The sequence below is a fragment of the Theropithecus gelada genome, chromosome 20, assembly GCF_003255815.1.
Source record: "Theropithecus gelada isolate Dixy chromosome 20, Tgel_1.0, whole genome shotgun sequence".
NCBI classification, from domain to species: domain Eukaryota; kingdom Metazoa; phylum Chordata; class Mammalia; order Primates; family Cercopithecidae; genus Theropithecus; species Theropithecus gelada.
The window spans coordinates 59,725,303-59,748,876 of NC_037688.1; the positions used below are offsets into that span (position 1 = coordinate 59,725,303).

Consider the following 23,574-nt stretch of genomic DNA (forward strand, 5'->3'; position numbering starts at 1 on the left):
AATTCTAAATGTATATCCATTCTCATATTAAAATCTTACCACAGAAGACTTTAAAAATAAAAACCTAAATTGAAAACATTCACACTGGCCAAACCAACTTCACAGTAAATTACAAAAGAGCCACATTTCAAGCAAAGTGGAAAAGCAAGATTCATGCTGGTGTTGGCTTTAATATGAGATCACTGTTCACTCTTCATTAAGTTTAATAAAAGGTAAAGTGCATAAAGGAATTAGCAATAGTTATTTTTAAAAAGTCCTTTTGATATGATCCTAAAAATAATCTCAAAGGCTTTTATCAAAGAGGAGCCTTGATAAGCTGTTTATACTTTAGATCCATTACTGAAAGAATTTGCCTGAAATCTTTGAATATTCCTATTAACCCTATTTCTTTCAGATCCGTATGCTGAAGTTATTCACATACAGCAACTCCATGGTACACTTTCTCAAGGATTTAAGTAGGTGACCTTAAGTCTGTTCTTTCTTGACCATTCCAATTCTCAAAATTAAAAATGTTTGTGGAAAAATTTAATGTCAAAGGATGTGTTTGTGATATAAAGAAAATGCAGGGTATACAATCGCTTTCTATATTTTATATATACACGCATATACATACGTATATATATACATACATACTATATATAGGAGGCTTTTTTCTAGTTAAAAATAAGACAACTGCTGAAGCTAAAGTAAATGAGCAGTGGTATAAAAAGTCTCAGAAAGGACAGAGGTTTTGGTTCTACGTCTAGCTTTATACAGTAAGAACAGCATTCATTAAAGGTGCTGAAAGACAGGGAAAGTGGACAAGCACACAGAAACACTTGCGCAGACTGGGATGAATAAACTATTAAGTTTATTAAGTAGCTTTTTGCCCCTCTGAAATCCTGGCTTAAATACTTTGGAGCAGGTTTTGCTCCCTTCATTTGCCATGCTGACACAGGCAAACGAGTGATTTTTAAGCTCCTGATTTTAACACTCTGGAGTATTCTTGGCACACAGAAACGCCTAGGTCCTTGAAGGATACTACTTTTCAAACCTGTAGAAGGCCAAAAATTAATCCCTCCCTTGAGAAATGGACACATCACCAGTCTGCTCTTATTCTACACATACGTCATATGTCTTTAGGCCAGTATGTGGGTAAGGATTAATTTGCTTGGTAAAACATAATCTCAAAGTTTAAAACAAGGTAATTTCATTTTATTATTTCAAACACTTACTACTATGTACAAGGCATGGTTTGGCTTCCGTAATATAAACTAGACTTTCTTTTTGTGGAAGTCATGCTCAGTCCGGTGAGGGAGATAACCAAACACGGCCCATAGAAAACAATTTGGAAGGTGTTACTACAGCATATCCAGGGATGCTACCGCACCTTAAGCGTGTATGGGGGCGGGTGGGCACTGTGAAGGAATAATTCCAAAACAGCAACCTAACTCTTGAACAATGAGTAGGAAATTATGAAGCAGGCAAAGGAGGAAGGAAATTCCAGCTGGATCAAACAGCTGAGTACAAAAGATTGGGAGACATGATATAGTTTTGGGGATTGGCAAGAGGTGGAGTCTTACTTGCTGGTTTACTCTTCCACATGGTAGGGGCGAGTTGGATTAGTTAGGAGCTGGCTTGAATATCTAAGGCTGGACTGAGCCTTCACTGACAGTGGACTTTCCTGCTTAACGTAACACAAGACATCAAGAGCCACTGGAATTTTTAAGGATTAAATGAACTCCAAGCAGCTGGCACAGTGCCTTGCAAATGTTACTTCTTAAAGTAAGTTATTAACAAAACTTTCATTTTGTTAAGCAGTGTTCAGCATCTTAATCCAGGTTTGAAGGTTAGCTGTTTGGGTGCAGCAATATGGGTAAGGAGCAGCAGGTTATGGGGATGTTGGCATGTGGCTGAAACAACAGGGCATAGGATACTAGGGAAGGGAAAGAGTAGAAAGAAGAGAGACTGGGGGATGACTTGAAACTCAGCCCCAAATAAGACCAACAAAGGATGGAGCTGGAAGACCAAATCATGGAGGAAACATTGGAGCTTAACTACAGTGTTTCTCTAAGACAGGAATTGCCACAGGTGCTGAGTAACTAGAAAACTGTCATAGGAGTGACTGCAGTTAAAGAAAAGGTCAAAGAACAATGAGCTTAGGTAATGAAACTGACCTCAGATGATGCAATGTATGATAGTTCTAGGTGCCAGATCCTATGAACGTGAGCGATCTAATCCAGATTTTTGGTCCAGATTAGCAAGAACTGACAGTAAATCTAGTTGGATTATTTTAAAGTAGAAATGGCAGTGTGTGTTGTGTGTGGGGTGGGGTAGAGTTGGAATGGTTAGGCCAGATATCCCATCCCGGGCAACAGGGTGTCTGGGAATAAACAAATGTAACCTAAGCATCACAAAAAAAGCAGGGCCCATTAGAAGAAATTTAACTTGGTTCAGAGGCATTTCCCTAATTCAGTTCTGAACAGCTTTCATGATCTTTACAGTACTTGCCTGTCATCTATACAAATATAACATTCTAAAATTTTATTTTGAGACGGAGTCTCTTTGTCACCCAGGCTGCAGTGCAGTGGCTCGATCTTGGTTCACTGCAAGCTCCGCCTCCTGGGTTCACACCATTCTCCTGCCTCAGCCTCCCTAGTAGCTCAGACTACAGGTGCCTGCCACCAGACCCGGCTTTTTTTTTTTTTTTTTTTGATTTTTAGTAGAGACGGGGTTTCACCGTGTTAGCTAGGATGGTCTCAATCTCCTGACCTCGTGATCCGCCCGCCTCGGCCTCCCAAAGTGCTGGTGGGATTACAGGCATGAGCCACCGCACCTGGCCAACATTCTAAAATTTTAAAGTTACTTAATAGTTTTTAAGCACTGCACTTAAAAAACACATTCAAAAAAAGTATGTCTGTATACCGCTTAAAATCAATGACTGGCCGGGCATGGTGGCTCACACCTGTAATGCCAGCACTTTGGGAGGCCGAGGCAGGCAGATCACCCGAGGTCAGGAGTTCAAGACAAGCCTGGCCAACATGGTGAAGCCGTCTCTACTAAAAATATAAAAACCAGCCAGGTGTGGTGGCGGGCACCTGTAATCCCAGCTACTCGGGAGGCTGAGGTAGGAAAATCCACTTGAACCCAGGAGGCGGAGGTTGCAATGAGCTGAGATCATGCCACTGCACTCTAGCCTGGGTAACAGTGTGAGACTGTCTCAAGAAAGAAAAAAAAAAAATTATCTCAATCCCTACTTATACCACTGTTTCTAAAGTACCATTCCCACTCTCCCTCATTCCCCAAATCCTTTCAGTACATTTTCACTGTCCCCAGGTACACTTCCCGAACCACAGCAATAAAGGAAACTCATCATAAGTAATTACCACTTGCTTGTCAACTGGGCAGACTGGTAGGCCACAAGCACTCACGGGTTTAGCTACATTCTACTTTATCAAGGAATTTAATACTCACTCACTAGGGTTTCCAGAAAAATACGTGGCCATAAATGAGTCACCATTCTGCATCTCTAATATTCAAATCCAAACCATTTTGAAAGTTCAAACTTCTAATTTCTATGTAATTCAAGACGCTCCTAAATTTATTTAACCACATCTCCAATTAATCCTGATTCATTTCTGGCCTCTACCACCTGCCCACCTATGAAGTGTATCTTCAATGTTTAATTTAGAATTTTGTATATTCAGTTTAACTTATATTAAAAACTAAGAATTTTAAAATAGGGAAATGCACTCATACATACAATCTCCGTCTGTGGGTTAAGTATATAAATATGGCACTACTTTCTGTAAATAATGCAAATACTCAACATTTGAAAAGTTTACTGAAAACTTTTATTGTAATCAAAAAGTGACATAACGGGGTTGTAATGAATTCAGCAAATCATTCTGCTGATATTTTAGAACTTATATCAGCTTTTGCCAGGCAATTAAAAAAATTCAAATGTGAAAATTTCACATTACAGTAAACTCCACCCCAACTAATTAATGGTGGTTAAAAATAATAGGCCCTAGCAAAACCTCTCATGTTACATGGTCACAACTCACAATTCTGTACAAAAGTTCGTGTTATAAAGCTCTGATGTAAAAATCAAATAATCAAGCAGCAATATTTTAAGTGCAGCACAGGGTCTTCCATGTCATTATTTACAAGGCTTGAATCTCTTTACATTATAACAAAATTTAATACAGATGACTTAGTAATTAAGTCAATTTTTAAGATCTGTCCTTTTACACAGTGACAGATTTCACTTTTTGGTCATCTTTCTCCTTCTCCTTTTCTTTATCTTTGTTCTTCTTTGACTTCTTTTTCTTGTGTTTGTGTTTTTGGCTTTTTTCCAATTCCACTTCAGTGCCTGCATGTTTCTTATGCTTCTTATGCTTTTTATGTTTCTTGTGTTTTTTCTTTTCCTTCTTTTTCTTCTTCTTCTTGCTATCCTGACTTTCTGCTGAGCTGGCACTGCTACTGTGGCTTCGGGTCTGGCTTCCAGAAGGACTGTGGCTTCTGCTGGGGCTGACGCTGGGGCTGCTGTGGCTCTGGTTCCTGCTTATGCCCACCTGGACAACTGCTGCTGTGTCCAGGTTCTCTTTTGCTTTCTCCACTATTTTATCTTTCAGGTCCTTAGAAATGTTTCCTGAAGTTTCCTCTTCTTTTACAGAAACATTACTTTCACTGTCACTTTCATTATAGTCTGGTTCAAAAGCAGCTTCATCAGTTTCTCTAGTTAAGTCAGAGGAAAGTCTGGAGGAATGACTTAACTGGGGTTTAGGCTTGGCAGTATTCTTGTCAATTTGCCCAGTAATTTGCTCTTTTTCAACCTGTGTCTCTGGTGGGTTAAGTATATAAAGTAGTTTATTGCCACTTGACTCTTTATTGTTCCTTGCTTCTAATACATGCTTCTCACGATCCTTACAAGGATTTTTATCTACAGACTTTGTCTCTTCATTTGGGCGTTTAGTATCATAAGTGGCTTTGTGATCATGAGGTTTTCTGTCTCTTGAAGGACTAGAATTACTTTTTTTGGAATCTCCTGTTCCTTTTTTAGGCAAATCTCTCTCTTCCCTTGGCTTATTTTTCTGTCCAGATGCAGAATCTTTATTCCGAGAAGGAGAGTCTTTTCTTCTTGTTAATTCATTCTTTTCATCTCTACGTTTGGAACTTGAATACTCTCTGGTGTCATAGTCAGTTTTTTTGTCTCTATTGGGAGTGAAGTCTTTATTTGAGGAAGCACGAGTGGAATCATGTTTATCTGAAGTTCTAGCCTCTTTGGAAGATTGAGACAGACTTTTAAAATTTCCTTGTTCATTCAGACGGTCCAAATTACTCTCTTTCTCTGGCTGAGTGTTGTTCTTCCTCTTTTCAGCGTTTTCCTTTTCCAACACTGAATAATCTCGATCTTTGGTTTTCCCTTTTTCACTAGATGCAGAGTTTTTTGAACTTTTAACCTCGTGTTGTATTTCATGGCTCACGTCCTTGGTGAATTTCTGAATTTTCTCTGATGGCTCACTTTCTTTCTCAGGATACTTGACTATATTTGATGGCTTGGTACTAACATTTTTTATAACACTAGCGGGTTTTCCTACACTTGATATAGGCTGTGTGGATTTAACATCTTCTTCTTCAGATTCAAAGTCATCTTTATCCCATTTGGATTGAGGAACCTGAATCATAATGATAACATCTTCAGCTGGTGCTGTATTGTCATTATTATATTCTTCCATCGTTTTAATCACAGTTCGCTTTGTATCTGTTTTTTCTTCAGATTTCCGCACAGGACTGCCTCCAGTTGAGCTCGTACTAAAAAGAGTAACAATATTTTTAATTAATGAAGAATTTATTAATTATAAAACATTGATAAATATAAAAATGCTAACTTAAACACAAATGTCCTTTTAACTTAAAAAAAAACAAACAAACAAAAAAAACTTATTCTGCCCTAAGGAAGACACACAATTTAAGATTTTGATTGTATAAACACAAATGTGGCTCACCCCCAAAATCTACTTATAACCTTGTCTTTAGCAATTCCTTTCTTCAAAGACAACAAAAGACTAAATAAAACCAGCCTACTTCCCTAGATCAGCACATTCATAATATAGAAAGCACAAGCATGGGTAAAACTGAAGAAAATCCTTCCCCCAACAAACTTCCACACCCACCCCCTACATTCAGATACCTGGTATAATCCACTAGAGTTGAGCTGGATCCTTCAGTTCCAGTCACTTTTCGTCTGACCTTTGCTTTGACTTTTTCTTGTTTAACTTTGCTAGATGTTGACTCCAACTTTTCACAGGGTTCTTTTGTGTTAGATATATTTTCTGTACTTCCAATTTTCTTCCCAGTTTCTCTGTTGAGTTTGATTTTTTTGGCTGGCGCAGTTGAAGAAATTTTGTCCTTTTCAGGGGTCCTATCCATTTTTTCAATATCAGGTTCCATTTTGCGCTTTGGTGATGGTTTCACTATTTCAGTCACTTCTAGTTTCGAGATTTTCATTGAAGAAGACTCAAAATCCTTATCTACACCTTTTTCCTCAGTTTTTCTTTTTCTTTTTTCTCCCTTATTATCAAGTGGTTTGTTTTTCTCATTAGGCTTCTTGGCCTTTTCTTCCTTAGTTGTTAGCTTTTCTGATTTGACATCTTTGGAATAGTCCTTCTTCACTTTTTCCTCTTTGACTGGTTTTGTTTCTTGGTGTTCTTTTGCTGATTTAGAGTGAGCTTTTCTGGGCGTTCCAGTGATTTTTTCATCCTTCTGAGAGGAAGATGATGATTTAGCATTGTCAGTCTTTGGAGTCTCCTCTTTGGCTTTTTTAAGTGGAGGTTCAGATCGAGGAGATTTCTCACGTTCTCCATCTACTTTTTCTTGGGGTCCTTTAGCAGGTTTTACAATATTTTCTTTTTTGGACACAGCAGATCCATCATTCTTCCGTTTGGTTTTATCACCCTTTGTTTTTGGTTTATCCCTTTCTCTCTTGTCTTTTTCAGACACTGATTTAAAAGTGATGGATTCTGCATCCATTGGTTCATCTCTAACAGGTGTGGCATCATCTCTACTTGGGAGAACAAACAGTGAGTCTGTTTTATTTTCTTCAACACCTGTAGGTTCTCTTGATTTCCTAGAAGTCTCTAATAACTCTGGGTTCAGAAAACCCTCACTTTCTTCCCCTTTTCTTCTTTTTCTGTGTTTCTTATGCTTATTTCCTTTACCATCTCCTGGAGCGTTTTCACTCTCCTTCTCTTTTGACTTTGTATTATCCTTCTGATTGTGACCATCTCTTGCTGAAAGCTTTTCTGGATAGTTGCTACCTATGTTTCGACTTCTATGACTTTGCCCACCAACATAATCTTCTCTGCGGCCTCTTGTGAAGGGAGAATTCCTGATGTTAAGTGGTAAAAATCTCTCTGGAGAAAAGTTCTCTCTATTTGCTGAGGGTCTAGGCTGTGCTCCAGCAGCAAAACCTTTATAATATTTTTCATACCACTCTCTATATTTTCTCTCCCATTCTCGATAGCGTTCTTTTTCAAATGGGTCTCTAAAGTCAACACTCCTCCCATAATAGGCTTTCATGTCATATGGTGGTGGAACTTCTCTGTACCTATTAAAATATTCACGTTCCGTTTCCCCTTGAGGTACATTACGTTTATTAGGAGACTGTCCCCTAAACGCTTGAGGAGATCTTGATCGTGAATGATAGCGTCTATAAGGGGGTGACCTTGACCTAGATCGATGATATCCATGAGATCTAGACCGTGAACGGTAATTGCGGCTCTTGCCTCTGCCTCTTCTGGGGTATGGAGGTGACCGTGAATAGGAACGAGAATGTGAGCGGCTGAATGATCGAGAATAAGAGCGTGAACGTGTTGAACCAGATCTTGATTTAGAATAAGTATATGAACTTCTTGAATACGAAGAACCACTATAGGGAGATTTAGACCTAAAAACAAAACAAAACAATAGTTGATAGTTGAGAAATACATACAAAATAAAACACAAACTCTCAGATTCCAGTATTCTTTCCTCACGGTTTCATCTGTCTTTATATCAAATTTCATCTTAGATGATTAAAGAGGCATAGTGACCTCTACTGGAATGGAATAAAGTACACAAATCAGAGCAATCACTTGTTACAAAACAAAAGTGAAGTCTTAACAATTAGAGTGAAGTGCATTAATGTACCGTGAGTTATATGAGCTAACTAACATTAAACAAAATGTCAATTAATTTTAAATTTCACTTCCTATCTGAATATTGAAGTAGGAGTCTGTTTTTTGTCCTATACTGGCCAACAGCCTAGTTGTAAAAGAAACATTTCAAGTGTAAGGCTAAAAAATAAAGTCTTTGAAACAAACTTCCAGGGAATTTTTATAATTCACTTTTTCTATCAATAAAGCAATTCGTGTTCTATTACTGCTTCATAATTACACAGGTTAATGTTCCAGCAAGAAGCTGTAGCCTTATGGTAAAAGGGTCCTGAGAACTGTTCTTTGGCTATTCCCCTATTTCTTTCCTTCCAAAAACATTTCCCAATTATTTGATACTATAAATAACTTCAAGGGACAAGGGCAATTTAATCCCCACAACTGTTAGTTCTACACAATAGAATTTACACTGAGACATTATTTCAATGAACAGATATTGGGAAATAAGCTACATCTTCACTTCTACACACCTAGACCGAATCAGAAAAATTCGTAAGTGCAATGTTCTTTATATCCATAGCTAATCCCTGGATATTCAAAGTCCCATTTGTAATTCTGTTGTGAAGGCTTGCAAAACACTAACCTGGAAAATGAGCGCCTACGCTCCTTTTGAATCTTTTTGTATTCCATCAATTCCTTAGCAAAATCATTTGTAAACTCATCTAGCTTGGACTTTTTCTTTTCCCTAGTAAAATAAAGTTAAAGAGTGAAAGTTAACAAAAACCATTTAAGAAAACTAACAAGACAAATGTAATTAGATCATGAATGAAATGAATGAAATTGCCATTAGTTTTCCACTTTAAAACTATAAACTAGGAATCCCTGAGGAAGTTGCTTGTATGGCTTTGGTTTAAATTTTAGGTGAATTTCTCATACTAACTGGAAACACTGGAAAACGTTTCCAGACACCTATTTAATGTTATTATCAGAAAATGAAAAAAGTGTATAATAATTTCAAATTAGAATACATACTCTTCTTTTAGTCGTCGCTGCTCTCTATAGAATTCTTCCCTGGACAAAGGTGGTGCTTGTGTTGTTGGGATGGTATTTGAATGAGCTGTCTGCACTCCTGATGATACCCAAGGTGTTGATAAATTGGTAGGAGCTGGAGGAAACCCTGGAGGAGGGACACTATACCCAGCGGGTGGTGGCTGGCCAGGAGGAAACTGAGGAGAAAACTGTGGAGGAGGAACACCCGTAGGGAGAGGAAGTGTATGGGGAGGAGGCGGATACAAAGGAGGTGGTGGAACAGGTACAAAGACTGGAGTTGCTGGTAGTGACGGGCCTTGAGTCCTCTGTGATCTTTCGCTGTGGTGTCGCCCACGGTTTATACTTCTGGAGAAATAAATTCCAAGATATTACTTCTTCAAACTAAAGTCATCTGAGACAAGTAAGCTTATCTTTTCTATCCATAATTATTTTCAAACTTAAAAACAGTGGAATAGAACCAACTATTCAACTAGTATAGAAACATTAGTACAATTTATTTGTAAAAATAACTCTACAACATAACATAATTCTTAAGGCCATGTATTGACTGAGATGATGCAAGTTTATAGGACCTTTTCTACATGGAAATATTGTATTTAAAAGTTCTCTTTTATGAAGTTCAGATTGATTATCACTCCACTAATTACTACCTGTTACTTCCTAAACTGTCTTTTTTTTTTTTTTTTTTTGAGACGGAGTCTCGCTCTGCCGCCCAGGCTGGAGTGCAGTGGCCAGATCTCAGCTCACTGCAAGCTCCGCCTCCCGGGTTCACGCCATTCTCCTGCCTCAGCCTCCCGAGTAGCTGGGACTACAGGCGCCCGCCATCTCGCCCGGCTAGTTTTTTGTATTTTTTAGTAGAGACGGGGTTTCACCGTGTTCGCCAGGATGGTCTTGATCTCCTGACCTCGTGATCCACCCGTCTCGGCCTCCCAAAGTGCTGGGATTACAGGCTTGAGCCACCGCGCTCGGCCCCTAAACTTGTCTTTTGAAGGAACTGACAGATTAATGCTGCTGTGACCTAGCTCTCCCCAGAAGTTTACTTATTTATTTTTGAGACAGAGTCTCACTCTGTTGTCCAGGCTGGACTAAGTGGTGCAATCTTGGCACACTGCAACCTCCACCTCCTGGGTTCAAGCGAATTCTCCTGCCTCAGCCTCGCAAGCAGCTGGGACTACAGACGCGTGCCACCATGCCCAGCTAATTTTTGTATTTTTAGTAGAGACAGGGTTTCACCATGTTGGGCAGGCTGGTCTCAAACTCCTGACCTCAGGTGATATGCCCAAAGTGCTGGGATTACAGGTGAGAGCCACCGCACCCGGCCCCAAAAGTTTAAATGAAGGAAAACCACCTACTGTAACTTCTTTTTTGAGGGAGGAAGCGGGTGAAGATCATACAAAGCAGAATAAACTCTAGTTTTAACTTCTATAATTAACAATGAAAATATCAAGGCTTTCTCTCAAAGAGAAAGCATTCTCCTTTTTTTGGAGACAGGGTCTCGCTCTGTTCCCCAGGCTAAAGTACACTGATGTGGTTATAGCTCACGGCAGCCGTGACCTCCTAAGCTTAAGTGATCCTCCTGCCTCAGCTCCCCAGGTAGCTGGGACCACAGGTGCATGCCACCATGTCTGGCTAATTTTTAATTTTTTTTTCTTGGTAGAGACAGAGTCTTGCTATGTTAACCAGGCTAATTTTGAACTTCAGGCCTCAAGCAATCCTCCCCCATTAGCCTCCCACAGCCCTAAAATTACCAGCATGAGCCATTATGCCTGGCCAAAACTCTTTTTATAAAGTTTTGGAGACCCCTTTATCCTGGTGGTGATTATGAACTAGACTAGCAGTTCTCAACTTTTTGGCACCAGGGAGCTGTTTTGTGGAAGACAATTTTTCCATGGACGGGGGTGGGGGGTGGTTTCGGGATGAAACTGTTCCACCTTACAGGATCAGGCATTACATTCTCATAAGGAGCGTGCAACCCAGATCCTTCACATGCGCAGTTCACAACAGGGTTCCATGCTTCTATGAGAATCTTAATGCCACCACTGAACTGACAGGGGGTGGAGCTCAGGTGGTAATGCATGCTCACCTGCTGTTCCCCTCCTGCTGTGTTGCCCAGTTCCTAACAGGCCAAGGATGGGTACTGGTCTGTGGCCCACGGTTGGGGACCCCTGACCTAGACAGTAAGATTCTTACTTCTCAGATTAATATTGCTTGTACCTGCCCACCAGGGCAGAAGCCTCTAACAATCTCCTGTCTCTTCTTTTGGAAAAGAGAGGGTGGGAGATGATTGGGACAGTGGAGTATAGAAGAGAAATAAATGCAATTCTTGTTCACAGTTGGGAGCTGAGCTTGTTAGCTTTCATCTTAAATTGGTATCTTAAATATTGTCTGAGCCTTAATGACTTTCTTCTACTTCCAATAGGGTAAATGCAAGCCAATATTCTGCTGTTTGCTGACTGGGAGAAAGTAATCACTGGGAAGGAATATTAAAAATGTCTTAAAAACCATCATTTGAGATACTATATATTATTCTTTTCTAGCCCTCTTTAAAGACAACTACCCAGGACTTAAGAGGGATAAACACAATACAAACAAATGACCCCCTTCCCTCCTGCCACTGCTGTGCTTTTATTTCTTTGGTATTATATTTTTCTTTGGTGATACATACACACACACACACACACACACACACACACACACACACACATATATATATAAAATAAGATGATTATTTTCCAAGATTTTTAGTGTGCCTACCTGTAGCAGCTCCTCTCCCCTCTTCTAATTTGTTGTGGTGGAGAAACCAGATAGCCGAGTTTGTTGGAACTGTGTGGGAGAAAAAAAAAAAAAAGGCTCAAGTATTTCTCCACAGGTATAATACATGACCTTTCCATGCATAGATGTTAAGACACCAATTTTAACTGCTCTGAAAACTTTTTCCTACTCCCCAATTCTTAAACTTGTTTCGGATAGAGAGCTGAATAAATATTATATTTACTTAAAACTAATTTTCCTCCACCAATTAACTGTATCATAACAATAACTAGACCTCAAAAGAGATCACTTTATGTAATATTATATTTTAATTGGCATTCTATAAATTACTCTGTGAACTTATTGTTATATAGAAGGAAAAGAGCCCTTTTGTCTGCTGGGCACAATGAAGTCATTTTACATGTTAAGGTAGGTAGTGTCATTCCAAATCCAAATGAGGAAATGGATGTTAGGGAGTAAAACCACATGACCACTGTCATGCAGCTAGGAAACGAAGGAGATGGGATTCAAATCCAAGTCTACCTGTTTCTAAATCCTATGTTCCTTCTACTGATTTATCCTACTAGTAACTCATACTTTTAAGAATATGTCAGTTTTCAACTGGATTATATAAACAGAAATAATTATATAAATAAAAATACATTAAGTCAGTCTGCCGATTTTCAATGCCATAAAACATCCCACAGAGAAAATCAAAGTTCTTTGTATTTTAGGGTGGAAAAAACACATCCTGTAGAATAAAAGACTTCATTTCAGACAAAAAATTTTTGTTTGGTAGATGTTAATCTTATGTATGTACTCAAATCAAACTTTGATCATCCAATCTAAGGATAGAAAAAGTTAAACCTACTAGGAAAATAACTGACACCATATTTAAAATAACTTTTCAAGTAATCTTATCTACTCATTAACTGAAGTCCTGTCAAGATCCCCATTTGTTGGACATCAAAGTAGAAAAAAAGTTTAAAAATTCTGTATTTTAGAAAAGATTTACTCATTTAAAAAAAAACCCTCATATAAGCTTGAATTTTGACATTTTACAAAAAAAAAGTTAATCTGGCACATGAAAGTTTACAATAAAGAGCAGCGACCGGCTGCCTAGTTTGGACCTTCCATCATCTAGTTTGCAGGCAATCATTAGAAGATTATTGTAAACATCTACTCACTGTTCCCAGCCTGGTCGACCACCACCTGGACGAGCAGTATTTATTCTTACTGGACCTAGAAGCAAAAAAATAAAAACAGTAGGTAAATATAAAATTGCACATTAAATCAAGCTAAAATTATTTTTTAAAGGGAAAAAAGTCTAAACCAAAGTCACCTTACTTACCAGTTGTGGGGATCAATTGTCCGTGCAATAAGGACTGTCCAAGCAAAGACGGGGTTCCAAGAACAGGCACCTGGTAACCCTTTACAAATAACCACAAATAAACAGAAATAGTTAATTCAAAAAAAAAAAAAAAAGAGGTAAAAACAAAACCAGAACAACAAAACCCTACTGTAAAAAAATCCCAAATTAAAGCATCAGTAAAATTTACCTTCTCTTCCATAAGAGCGGTAATTGCAATTGAGGAGGTTCCCTTTGAGTGCTCTGATGCAAGAGCTGCAGCTGGCAATATTTTATTATCAGAATCCCTTAAAAAATATAAATTATAATACATTAAAAATCATCAGAAATGGACAATTAAGAGTAAAAAATTTGCTGCTGTTTACCCATCACCTGCAGTAAGATCAGTTACGTGAAAGATGATGAATACTTTTGAGAAACATGACAGAAGGCTGAAACTTTGAAGAGTTCTCTCTATCTAAGTGGAAAAGTAAAATGAAGGACCCTCAAGAAGATATGATACTTATGACAGAAATCACTTGCAAGAAAAGCAAAACTTAAAGAAAATCAAAGTGTGGCCTATGAAGACAAAAATCCCCCTAGGATTAGGAGTTAAGTTTTAGCTCTAGCTCTACCACTAAACTGAAAGGATAATCTTGGGCCAGCCATAGAACTCTCTGGGCCTATTCCCACTATCAACCAAATACATTTCACCAGATCAGTGGAATTTCTTAAATGTAAATGTAAAGGTCTCATCCTCAAGATTTTGCTTCAATATGTCTGAAATGGGCCTCTGACACCTTTTTTTTTTTTTTTTAAGAATTTATGAGATATTAAACTACACGGACAACTGTCTCATTTCCGAAGTGGCAGGCTATGAGTTTTCACTATTATCCTACATAATAACGATGCTCCACAACAATCTCTATTTCTGACTTCTCTACCTATCCAAATTGTTCTTACTCAAAACTACTCCTATCCAAAACTATCATTATGACCACGAGTGAATTCTTCCACCTCTGTTAAGTTCAGAGCTGTTATGGTATATGGAACATTCAAGGTTTAACAGGAGCTGGTTGCAACTTGTGTAGTATTTGACCTCGGGATGCTTAATCCTCATTTGCCAAATGAATCTCCTTTGTTTTCCTCTTCCCCCAATAAGACTAAGTCATTTCTTACAAGTCATCCCACATTACTAAGCACAGTGGTCCACTAAGAAAGCTGTTAAAGTGATACTCAACAACAAAGCACTACATCATTGACCTCATTTGGTTTCTAACAGTGAAAAATACATAGGCTTACCGAAAAGGTCCATCTGATTTTTCTGAATGAACTGATATTGATACTGTTGCAGTTATATCAGGTACAGGAGCTGGAGCAGAAGATGGATTTCCAGACACAGGAGGGGCCAAGGAAGACTGATTAGAAGTTAATGAAGATATAGAGGGAGTTGGGTGAGTTGATGAAGATGTCACTGGAATCATAAGAGGATCTTGTTGTCTTGATATTGGAGATCTCATCAGAGGCTGCAGGTTCCTCTGAATCAGTGGTCTTGGAGGTGGTATTGGGGGTGGTGGAGGAGGTAACTGTTTTCGTAGTCTTTTTGTATAACCAGTTTCATTTTTGAAGTTATTAACAGCCTACAGATACCAAGCATAATAATGCAGAAAAATGTTATGCAGTATTCACTGAAGTACAGTTAAATCAGTTAAAGAGTAAAAAGAATTTTTTCATAAAATGGATACAAAGATTTACCTGTCGTAAAAATTTATTGGCAATTAAAGCATCAGGAGAAACATCATTTTGATGACACGTTGGACATGTATGCTCATCTGATTCCAGGAGTGCTGTTCTTATACCTATGTGTAAGATTTCAAATATTAATAAAAGCATAGTAGGAACTCAGTGTTTACGAAATGAATTAAAAGGATGGTCCACATTTGTTCAGTTACATTACTGTTTTCCAAGCATGTTGTGCTAATCATTTCTTAGATTAAGAAACTTAAGTAAAATCTCCCATCTTAAGTACCCCTCTGCTCTTTTCTGTATGACCTATGCTACTCTAAAAAGAGAAGTCATAGCTGGGTGTACTGGCATGTGCCTGTCATCCCAGCTCCTGGAGAGGCTGAGACAGGAGAATCACTTGAGCCCAAAAATTTAAGGTCAGCCTGGGGCAAAATAGAAAGGATCCCCCACCTCATCATTTTTTTTTTTAAAGGACACATTTAAACAAATGTCTGAATTGCGAGCAAAAGCACTCTTTGTTTAGCTAGTAACTGGAATATTGCAGAAAACAAAAGAGAAGTATGAGATAGTCTAGAAAGGCAAAAATTTTACATGGCTAAGTTGGGGTTTTTATTCTAGCAAGGAAATGAGAGATCTACAGCATAGTACATGGCAGCAACACTAAATTACAGATATGAAGATTATGCTTCAATGTAGTAAAACTCCAGTAATATCAAGTGGTTTGTTAAATCTAAGATATACTCTAAAACAAGTCTTTAGCAACCTCTTCTTGATTTTGGTCTTCACTGCAGAGGTCAAAAAATACAGATTTACAGGTATCCAAACCAGGACCCTCTGAAGATAACAAAATCTGTAGATGTTCAAGTCCCTCAACTGCCCCAAAGGCATAGTATTTGCATGTAACTACTATGTACATCCTCCAGTATACTTTAAATAATTTCTAGATTGCTTGTAATACCTGCTGCAATATAAATACTATGTAACTAATTAATACTCTTATTTTAAAATCTGTGTTAGTCTTTACTATTATATTAGTTTTTACTGTTTCCTTCCCCCCAAATATTTATGATCCGTGGTTGGTTGAATCTGCAGATGCAGAACCATGTGTATGAGGACTATATATTTCAAAACTACCTTTAAAAATGAAAAAGGCCAGAGCAGGCTTGAGCAAATTTTCGGGTTAACACTGATTTATTCTGTGTAAGAAGGCACAAACTTAGGATAAGAGGCAGGAAAAAACTAAGTGCTAATATAAGTGATTTAAAAAGTCACAACTGCATGGTAAATGCTGGGTAATAAATATGTCTACAGACGCCGGGCGGTGGCTCAAGCCTGTAATCCCAGCACTTTTGGGAGACCGAGGTGGGTGGATCACGAGGTCAGGAGATCAAGACCATCCTGACTAACATGGTGAAACCCCGACCCTACTAAAAATACAAAAAATTAGCTGGGCATGGTGGCGGGCGCCTGTAGTCCCAGCTACTTGGGAGGCTGAGGCAGAATGGCGTGAACCCGGGAGGCAGACCTTGCAGTGAGCCGAGATCACGCCACTGCACTCCAACCTGGGAGACAGTGAGAAGCAGGTCTTAATACACTTAGAAATATTAGGATAAGCTATTCACAATCCAGGAAAAGGATTTAGATACCACTTAAAAATATTTCCAGGATTATCTAAGGCCCAAAAAGGTTTTAAAATTCTGGATACCACTTAAAACATATAGAAAACAAAGTCGGTATTAAGAAAAACACCTCAGTATAGTCACCCTGACAAAGGTAGAGGTGGTGTTCAATTCTAGTATTTAAAAGGACAAAGAGGTTATTGTTTAAAAAAGATACAGCAACAAAAACAGACTTCTCACTACTAAATGCTCATTGATCAACACTTGTCATCAACATTATTAATTTTATTATTAAAATATATGAGGTTGGGAAGAGCCATTCCAAGTAAATACAAGTATTCTAAAATATACATCTTCCAAGATTCAGCATTTCTTACATTCATCACAGTAACTGTTTCCACAGCAGGGAATCACAACAGCATCAGTCATAATATCCTTGCAGATGAGACACAACAATTCATCTGGGATAGGATCATCTTCTTCTGAGGAAGAAGATGGCTCCTCTGGTAAGAAGGGAGGTTTCTCTTTCTTCCCAATTGCATATGCTTCTCTGTAAAAGAAGGTTTTAGTGTTTCACCATTGTTAAGAAGGCAGAGTATTCATGCTACATGTTCTACTATTACATGATTGGAACACATAATTCAGCACAATGCTAAATTACTTTTGACAAGCACCATATCTTCTAAAATAAGGGAGTAATTATGTACAACCTCACTCTAAACAAAGACACAAAAGTCTAAACAAGTATAACAAAAAGAAGCAAGGAAATGCTATAAAAACAATAAAAGGATCTTAGAACCCATAACTCTAAGAACTGTGGGCCAGAAATAAAGCAACATGTTCTGTGCCATAAACTTCTATTTAAGTGACAAAGACAAGACTTGAATTTAGACAACACCATAATCACAATTTTTCCTACTCTATCAAGTTTCTTGAAAAAAATAAAAATTAAAATTAAAAATCCCCAAAAATCTCCCCTTCTCCATATCCCAAAAGTCCCTCAAACCTGTGAAGGTATTGGAGTAAATGCCACAAGATGGGAAATTAAAATTAGTACTGACATTATACAATTAAGGAAAGATAGTTCAAAGGAAATATTATGTCATTGCCACACAAATAATTAATAAAATGAGATACCAAAACCCATGATCTACTTATTAGTATTTTAAGAGAGGTTAATCAATTTATAGTCAATTAAGAAGCATTAGTGACTTAAATGATCAAAATATGTGTTACAAAATTGTAAAGTAACACCTCATTAGACATTCTAGGTCCAGTTTTTTGTAGAAATGCACTTTGCAGAAATGTTGGGCATTAAATATAGTATTAAAAAAATAAAAATAGCTATTCTCAGACTTGTCACCATTGCTTCTACACCCCCATCTTCTCTGTAATCAGGCAAATTTGCAAAACACAGGTATCCCTAGATAAACCCGTTCTATTTCATTCAGGAACAGAGTGTGTTTATCTCAATGCTGAAAATGAAAGAATCTCGGCTGTACAGAGTAGGGTACCTTAGGTGTGTTATTTGTGTTGCAGTTGCTCCATAGACATCACCACGATTCCAGAAATAAGTATCAATTTGCTTATGCCCCATTGTTCCCAATTTGTGAAAGAGGAGTCTCCCACTGCCCAAAAGAGAGAAAAAAGAAAAAAAAAAAAAAGAAAAAAAAGAGGAGAACAGAGGATAGAAAAAGAAACAGAAGAAGAGTCTGAGTTGCTTATCAGTGGTGTTAGTGAAGAGGGTGAAAGTTTCATTTAAAATATTTGGATTCCCATCTTTCCCCAGTATTTGCTGTGTGTCTGGCACAATTGGGCATTTGTATTTCAGCATTCAAAAGCAATGAAGTTAATTATTAGTTAGGGTTTACAGGTGATATTAATTTTTCCGACACAAATTTTTATTTAAAAATTTTACATAATATAGATGAAGCGGTCTGCTCTTGTGTCTGTAAAAAGAATCAATTTCAAGCTAAAGTTGTTTGGAAACATCTACGAAATGTCTCTGAATTAGAAACAGCATAACAACAGACTGTTCAATGATGAACCACAAAAACACAGGATGGTGACTGATAAAAAATAGATGGGGGTGAAGTTGAGGAAGTGAGCAGGGTTGGGAGCTTAGGAAAACATTCTTATCTGTGAACGAAAACACTATTTACTAAAGCACATATTCAAAAACACAAGATCTTTTCAATACCATTCTACGGCATAGCTATTTTCACCATCATCCCCACCTGCTCACTACACTACACTTCAACAATATTTATAGCATGAAGCTGAGGAAAACTGTTCTTTTTTATATATATATATACACACACACACATATATATATTTTTTGTCACTGAGAACATGAACACCTATTCTGTAAATTGATGCCCTGAGGATCCTCTAACTTCACAATCTCCTGTACAACCTGTTAAAAATGTAGAATCAGGGTCTTATCACATAACTTCTAAATCAAAATCGGGGGCAGAGCAACCAGGATCTTTTTTTTTTTTTTTTGCCCAAGGTCACTCTACCTGGCCAGTCTTTTAACATACTTTTGCAGGAGATTCTTATGCTCAACAAAGTTAGAAAACGACAGTCCAAAGAACACTTAATATTGTGTTGTATAGTATGTGAATTAACAACTGTTGAAGGTAATCCAAAAAGTAACTGACTACATTAATAAAAGCAGATAAAATGGGAAGTTATCTAGTTGAACCCTGCCACTAAATTTTCATGTCTGTCCATTTCATTAAAAACTGGTTCATAATATAAATCTGAATACACATTAAAAATGGGCATTAAGGGCCGGGCATGGTGGCTCACCCCTGTAATCCCAGCACTTTGGGAGGCCAAGGCGGGCGGATCATGAGGTCAGGCTAACGTGGTGAAACTCCTAACACATCCTGGCTAACACAGTGAAACTCCGCCGCTACTAAAAAAATACAAAAAATTAGCTGGGCGTGGTGGCAGGCGCCTGTAGTCCCAGCTACTGGGGAGGCTGAGGCAGAAGAATGTTGTGAACCTGGAGGCGGAGCTTGCAGTGAGTCAAGATCGCGCCACTGCACTTCAGCCTGGGGGACACAGCGAGACCTGGTCTCAAAAAAAAAAAAAGGCATTAAGGTGTTTTATAGAGCTATAGTTTATCAGAACTAATGGTTTATAAAATAAACCTTACTTGAGAATCTTAAGACTCACATGGCATATCCAACGTTATTCAAGCTACTTCAGTATTTCATTTACGCCTGACACTTAAATTTGCCTCAACATCATGCAGAGCTTTTATTCTTAAGCCTCCTGTTTCTTAAAATGATTACAATCTGTTTTGTTCACTTAAAAATGCAAGTAGCATATATAATAAGAGTATGTGGGAGTTTGTATGTGAATGAGGAAGAAAGCAGGGAATGACAGAAAAAGAAAAAATTAGAAGACTACAAGGGAAGTGGCACTCACTGATAACAAAAATCCCCAAATCCATTTTAAATTTGCTTTAAATGGAGCAGACTGCAGCCTCACAGAAATGCAAGATGTAGAAAGTAATGACCTTGGTATACAAAGTTCTCAAGGAATCCAAGTAGCCAAGTTACAAGCCCAAGATTAAAACACTATACCCTGGGACTGACTGGAGTCTCCAAAGGTCATACCTAATTTGCATACTTACGCATCTATAGTTGGTATTGCATATTTTCCAGTGTTGGTAAGCATTGCACCTTTCATGTTAGGATCTTTCACTTCCATCATGAAACTTCTGGGAATTCCAGTACTCTTTTTAATCCTAGGACCAGATTCAAAGTTTTTATCCTATTCAGAGGACAAAGGAAGAGGAGGAAGAGAAAAAGCAGTTACCGTTATTTAATAAATTAGCTAATGTTATACAGTGCTTACTATATTACTTGTAGTGCTTTACATATGTGATCTCATTTAATCCTCGTAACTGCGATGTGAGGTAAGTACTATTTTATCTTCATTTTAGAGAAGAAAAAACAGGCTTATAGAGATCAAGTAACTTGCCCAAACTCACTCAGCTAAGTGGCAGAACCAAGAGGTGAAGCCTGGCAAATTTGGCTCCAGAGACCACGCTCATTTGCCATTGTCTACAGAAGGCAGTATTAACCAAGAAAAATAAGAGAGCTAAGAAACAATTCCAAAGGAAAAAAGGTAAGACATAGTTTCTGCTTTGAACTTACCCCATTTGTTGGGCAATTCTTAATATAATGTCCAGGTTTACCACAACGGAAACACGTGTAAGATGGAGGTGGTGGACCTAGAGGTTTCTTCATGTAACTAAAAGGGGGAAAAAAAATTACATGTATACGAGGACTTCGCAAAAATAGTGCTTTTGATTGGGGGGGAAAACCCACCCCAAAAGTTCCTATTAGTATAAAATATTTATGAAACTTACTTGATTGGGTCGTATTCATGGCCAGATTGCGACATCATTGCTTTAATTTTATCTTCTTCAGAAGCATTGGCTTCAGCCAGATTGGCAGTCTGTTTAACAGGTAATTATTTGACACACACATTAGAAACACATTTAAGACCACACAGCCAAAGACAACACCACTCATCCTGTAAAGAGCAGTATCTAACTAACCTTGCATAAAAACAGCTATTTACACGTATAACCTGGAAGAGGCACTTGGGAATTCCTTAGGTAATTACATGATGTTTGGGTGTCTGCAAGGCTGAAGAAAGTCATTCTGGGGGCACTCAAACCTTAGACCCTGTTTGTACCTTACATTAAGACTTGCATACTAATTTTCTACAAGTTAAAGACTGATATTGTTAGAATAGAAACACTTGATGTTTTAAAAATAATTCAAGTGTCAGAGCATTAAGACTATAATTTATACTTACAATGTGGAGGTAGGGATGGGGGTAGAATGACTGAACATATTATGCAGCAGGTATTAGAAGGCGGCTCTTTAGGTAGTGATGTTAGTTTCAAATCAAGTGCAAAAGATGTGCATTGAGCATTATAATTTTAAATTGAACTCTTCAGGTAAGTTTTATGAATTTCATCTTTGAGGTATGATATACAAGGTCTAGATATAAGCAGGGTCTAAGGGAGTGATTTCTAGTAAGTTGAATCTTCAGGCATTTAGCACTCATATCAGCCATTCATTGGGGTTTGTCTTTACATTCATCCACAAAACAAGCAACCAGTTTTAACATTTTATTGTAATTTTATATACAAAGAATGCTTAACATTAACAGAGCTTAGAACAGCAGCAACATTTACAGAAAACTGGATTACAGATGTTTAACAACTAATTTGTTTGAACCCAAACACTGTTTTACAAATACCTGTAGTTTAAAAAAACAAAACAAAACAAAAAAAACCCAATCCCCCAAATCTCCCCAACTCCTCCCCGCAAAGAAACAATGGTAGGAATAGACCAAAAACTCAAATATGGTCCTTACAGTACATAAGAATAAAAACAGTAAACTATAAAATTCTAAGTGTTAACTCTATACTAAACCACTTTGCATTAGAAAATTATAAAATAGGATGGCTTTAGTCCACTTTAGGTTTTAGAATAATCAATTTTAACGCTTACTTTTCCCAGACAGGAGCTTAAAAAGCAATTTGTTACTAGGACATTTTGTCGGGATACAGTCTAGGGGAAAGGACGTAACAAAGCCAAGGACAAGATAGGGACAGCACTAATGGAAAACCCATCTTTTCATTAATCTTGGTTGCTAAATTTGGTTTCACATTTCTGATAGCAGGGAAAAAGGATTTTTGGAAAACTGGACAGCTTCCTTCTCGGCCCTCAAAAGTCTGCCTACTTTTTTTTTTTTTAAAGGCACAATTTGCAAGCTAAATGTATTGCTTTAAAAAGTAATCCATCACTAGTGCTTTCCCAAACAGAAGATACACATTGTTGAGCAGAAAATGCAAGCAATCTTATCGCAAAACATTGCATATACAGTGATTCAGGAGGTAACAATTTGCCCCTCTGCCAAACATACACATTGGTATATTCCTGCAAACAGCTTTACACACTTACACAATTCATGTAGTCTGTGTTCAAACAAATTAGGTTGTTCAAAACTTTTTCTAATGCAGACAGACTACAAGTCTATAGCATAAAGAAACAACTGTATCACATTTAAAATATTGACCTTCATGGGATCAAGTCAAATATTCAAGAAATAACCATGCAATCGTCCGTGTAAAGGAAATCTTCTGTTTTGGCTGCTTAAAAAAGGTCCACATAATTTATAGCCAAAACCAGGAAATTCCTCCAGAACCTTGTTAGTTTCCAATGTATAATTAAACAAAACGTATGAGGGAAAAAAAAATTAAGTGTAGCTTCAAGTGTTTCTTCTGTCTTGAAGATGAACAATACTCCAATACGCTGAGGCTGACAAAGTATTCCCCTATCTTCTCAAAACAGCAACTACTCTTTACAGGATAGTAATAATATGTACAATGCTTTTGCAAAATATATCCTCCCCCAACCCCTCTTAAAAAACCATTCCACATAAAAAAATATGATGTTAGAAAAAAACTTATATTTTCAAGAATATATATATACCTTTGTAAGCTGGGCCAGAGAAATAGACGCGGAAGAGTCATCAATCTGTTCACAAAAAATTAAACACACATTCAAGTTCCAAACTGAAAACATCTTAAAGTGATCATTTAGCCCCTATTGACACTTAATGTTGAAATATTGGGCATTTTCTTAGTTTTCTAAAGAATGTTAAGCTTGAAAATGTAGCTCAGCCTGCTTCATTCTTCTCTAGATATTTCCCACAGTTATCAAAGGCTATCAGTTGGAGGGGAGGAAAAAGGGGCTCAATTAAAATGAAAAAATGGGGAAAAAATATATCACACAGAAAATCTGTTCAGAGTGTTGAGTCCCATTTCTTTCTATGGTCTCTAAATGTGACAATACTCAAGACAATATACACTGGAAGAGAGAAT

At 37.6% G+C, this 23,574-nt stretch overlaps 1 protein-coding gene across 2 annotated transcripts in view; it reads right to left on the minus strand.

Annotated features, from left to right (window-relative positions):
- Positions 1-3,810: 3,810 nt before the first annotated feature.
- Positions 3,811-23,574, minus strand: part of RBBP6 (RB binding protein 6, ubiquitin ligase) — a 33,044-nt gene continuing 13,280 nt past the window's right edge. Inside the window, exons 4-18 of one of the 2 annotated variants that reach the window (XM_025370297.1) lie at positions 23,183-23,227; positions 21,040-21,128; positions 20,825-20,921; positions 20,299-20,438; positions 17,027-17,199; positions 15,040-15,143; positions 14,587-14,924; positions 13,496-13,592; positions 13,288-13,366; positions 13,124-13,178; positions 11,940-12,008; positions 9,168-9,530; positions 8,779-8,880; positions 6,176-7,930; positions 3,811-5,796 (exon numbers count right to left, since the gene is read on the minus strand). In XM_025370297.1, coding sequence (XP_025226082.1) covers positions 4,230-5,796; positions 6,176-7,930; positions 8,779-8,880; positions 9,168-9,530; positions 11,940-12,008; positions 13,124-13,178; positions 13,288-13,366; positions 13,496-13,592; positions 14,587-14,924; positions 15,040-15,143; positions 17,027-17,199; positions 20,299-20,438; positions 20,825-20,921; positions 21,040-21,128; positions 23,183-23,227 — 5,073 coding nt within the window. In that variant the 3' untranslated portion in view covers positions 3,811-4,229. The remainder of the gene's footprint in view (positions 5,797-6,175; positions 7,931-8,778; positions 8,881-9,167; positions 9,531-11,939; positions 12,009-13,123; positions 13,179-13,287; positions 13,367-13,495; positions 13,593-14,586; positions 14,925-15,039; positions 15,144-17,026; positions 17,200-20,298; positions 20,439-20,824; positions 20,922-21,039; positions 21,129-23,182; positions 23,228-23,574) is intronic. The other variant, XM_025370298.1, reaches the window with a different exon arrangement.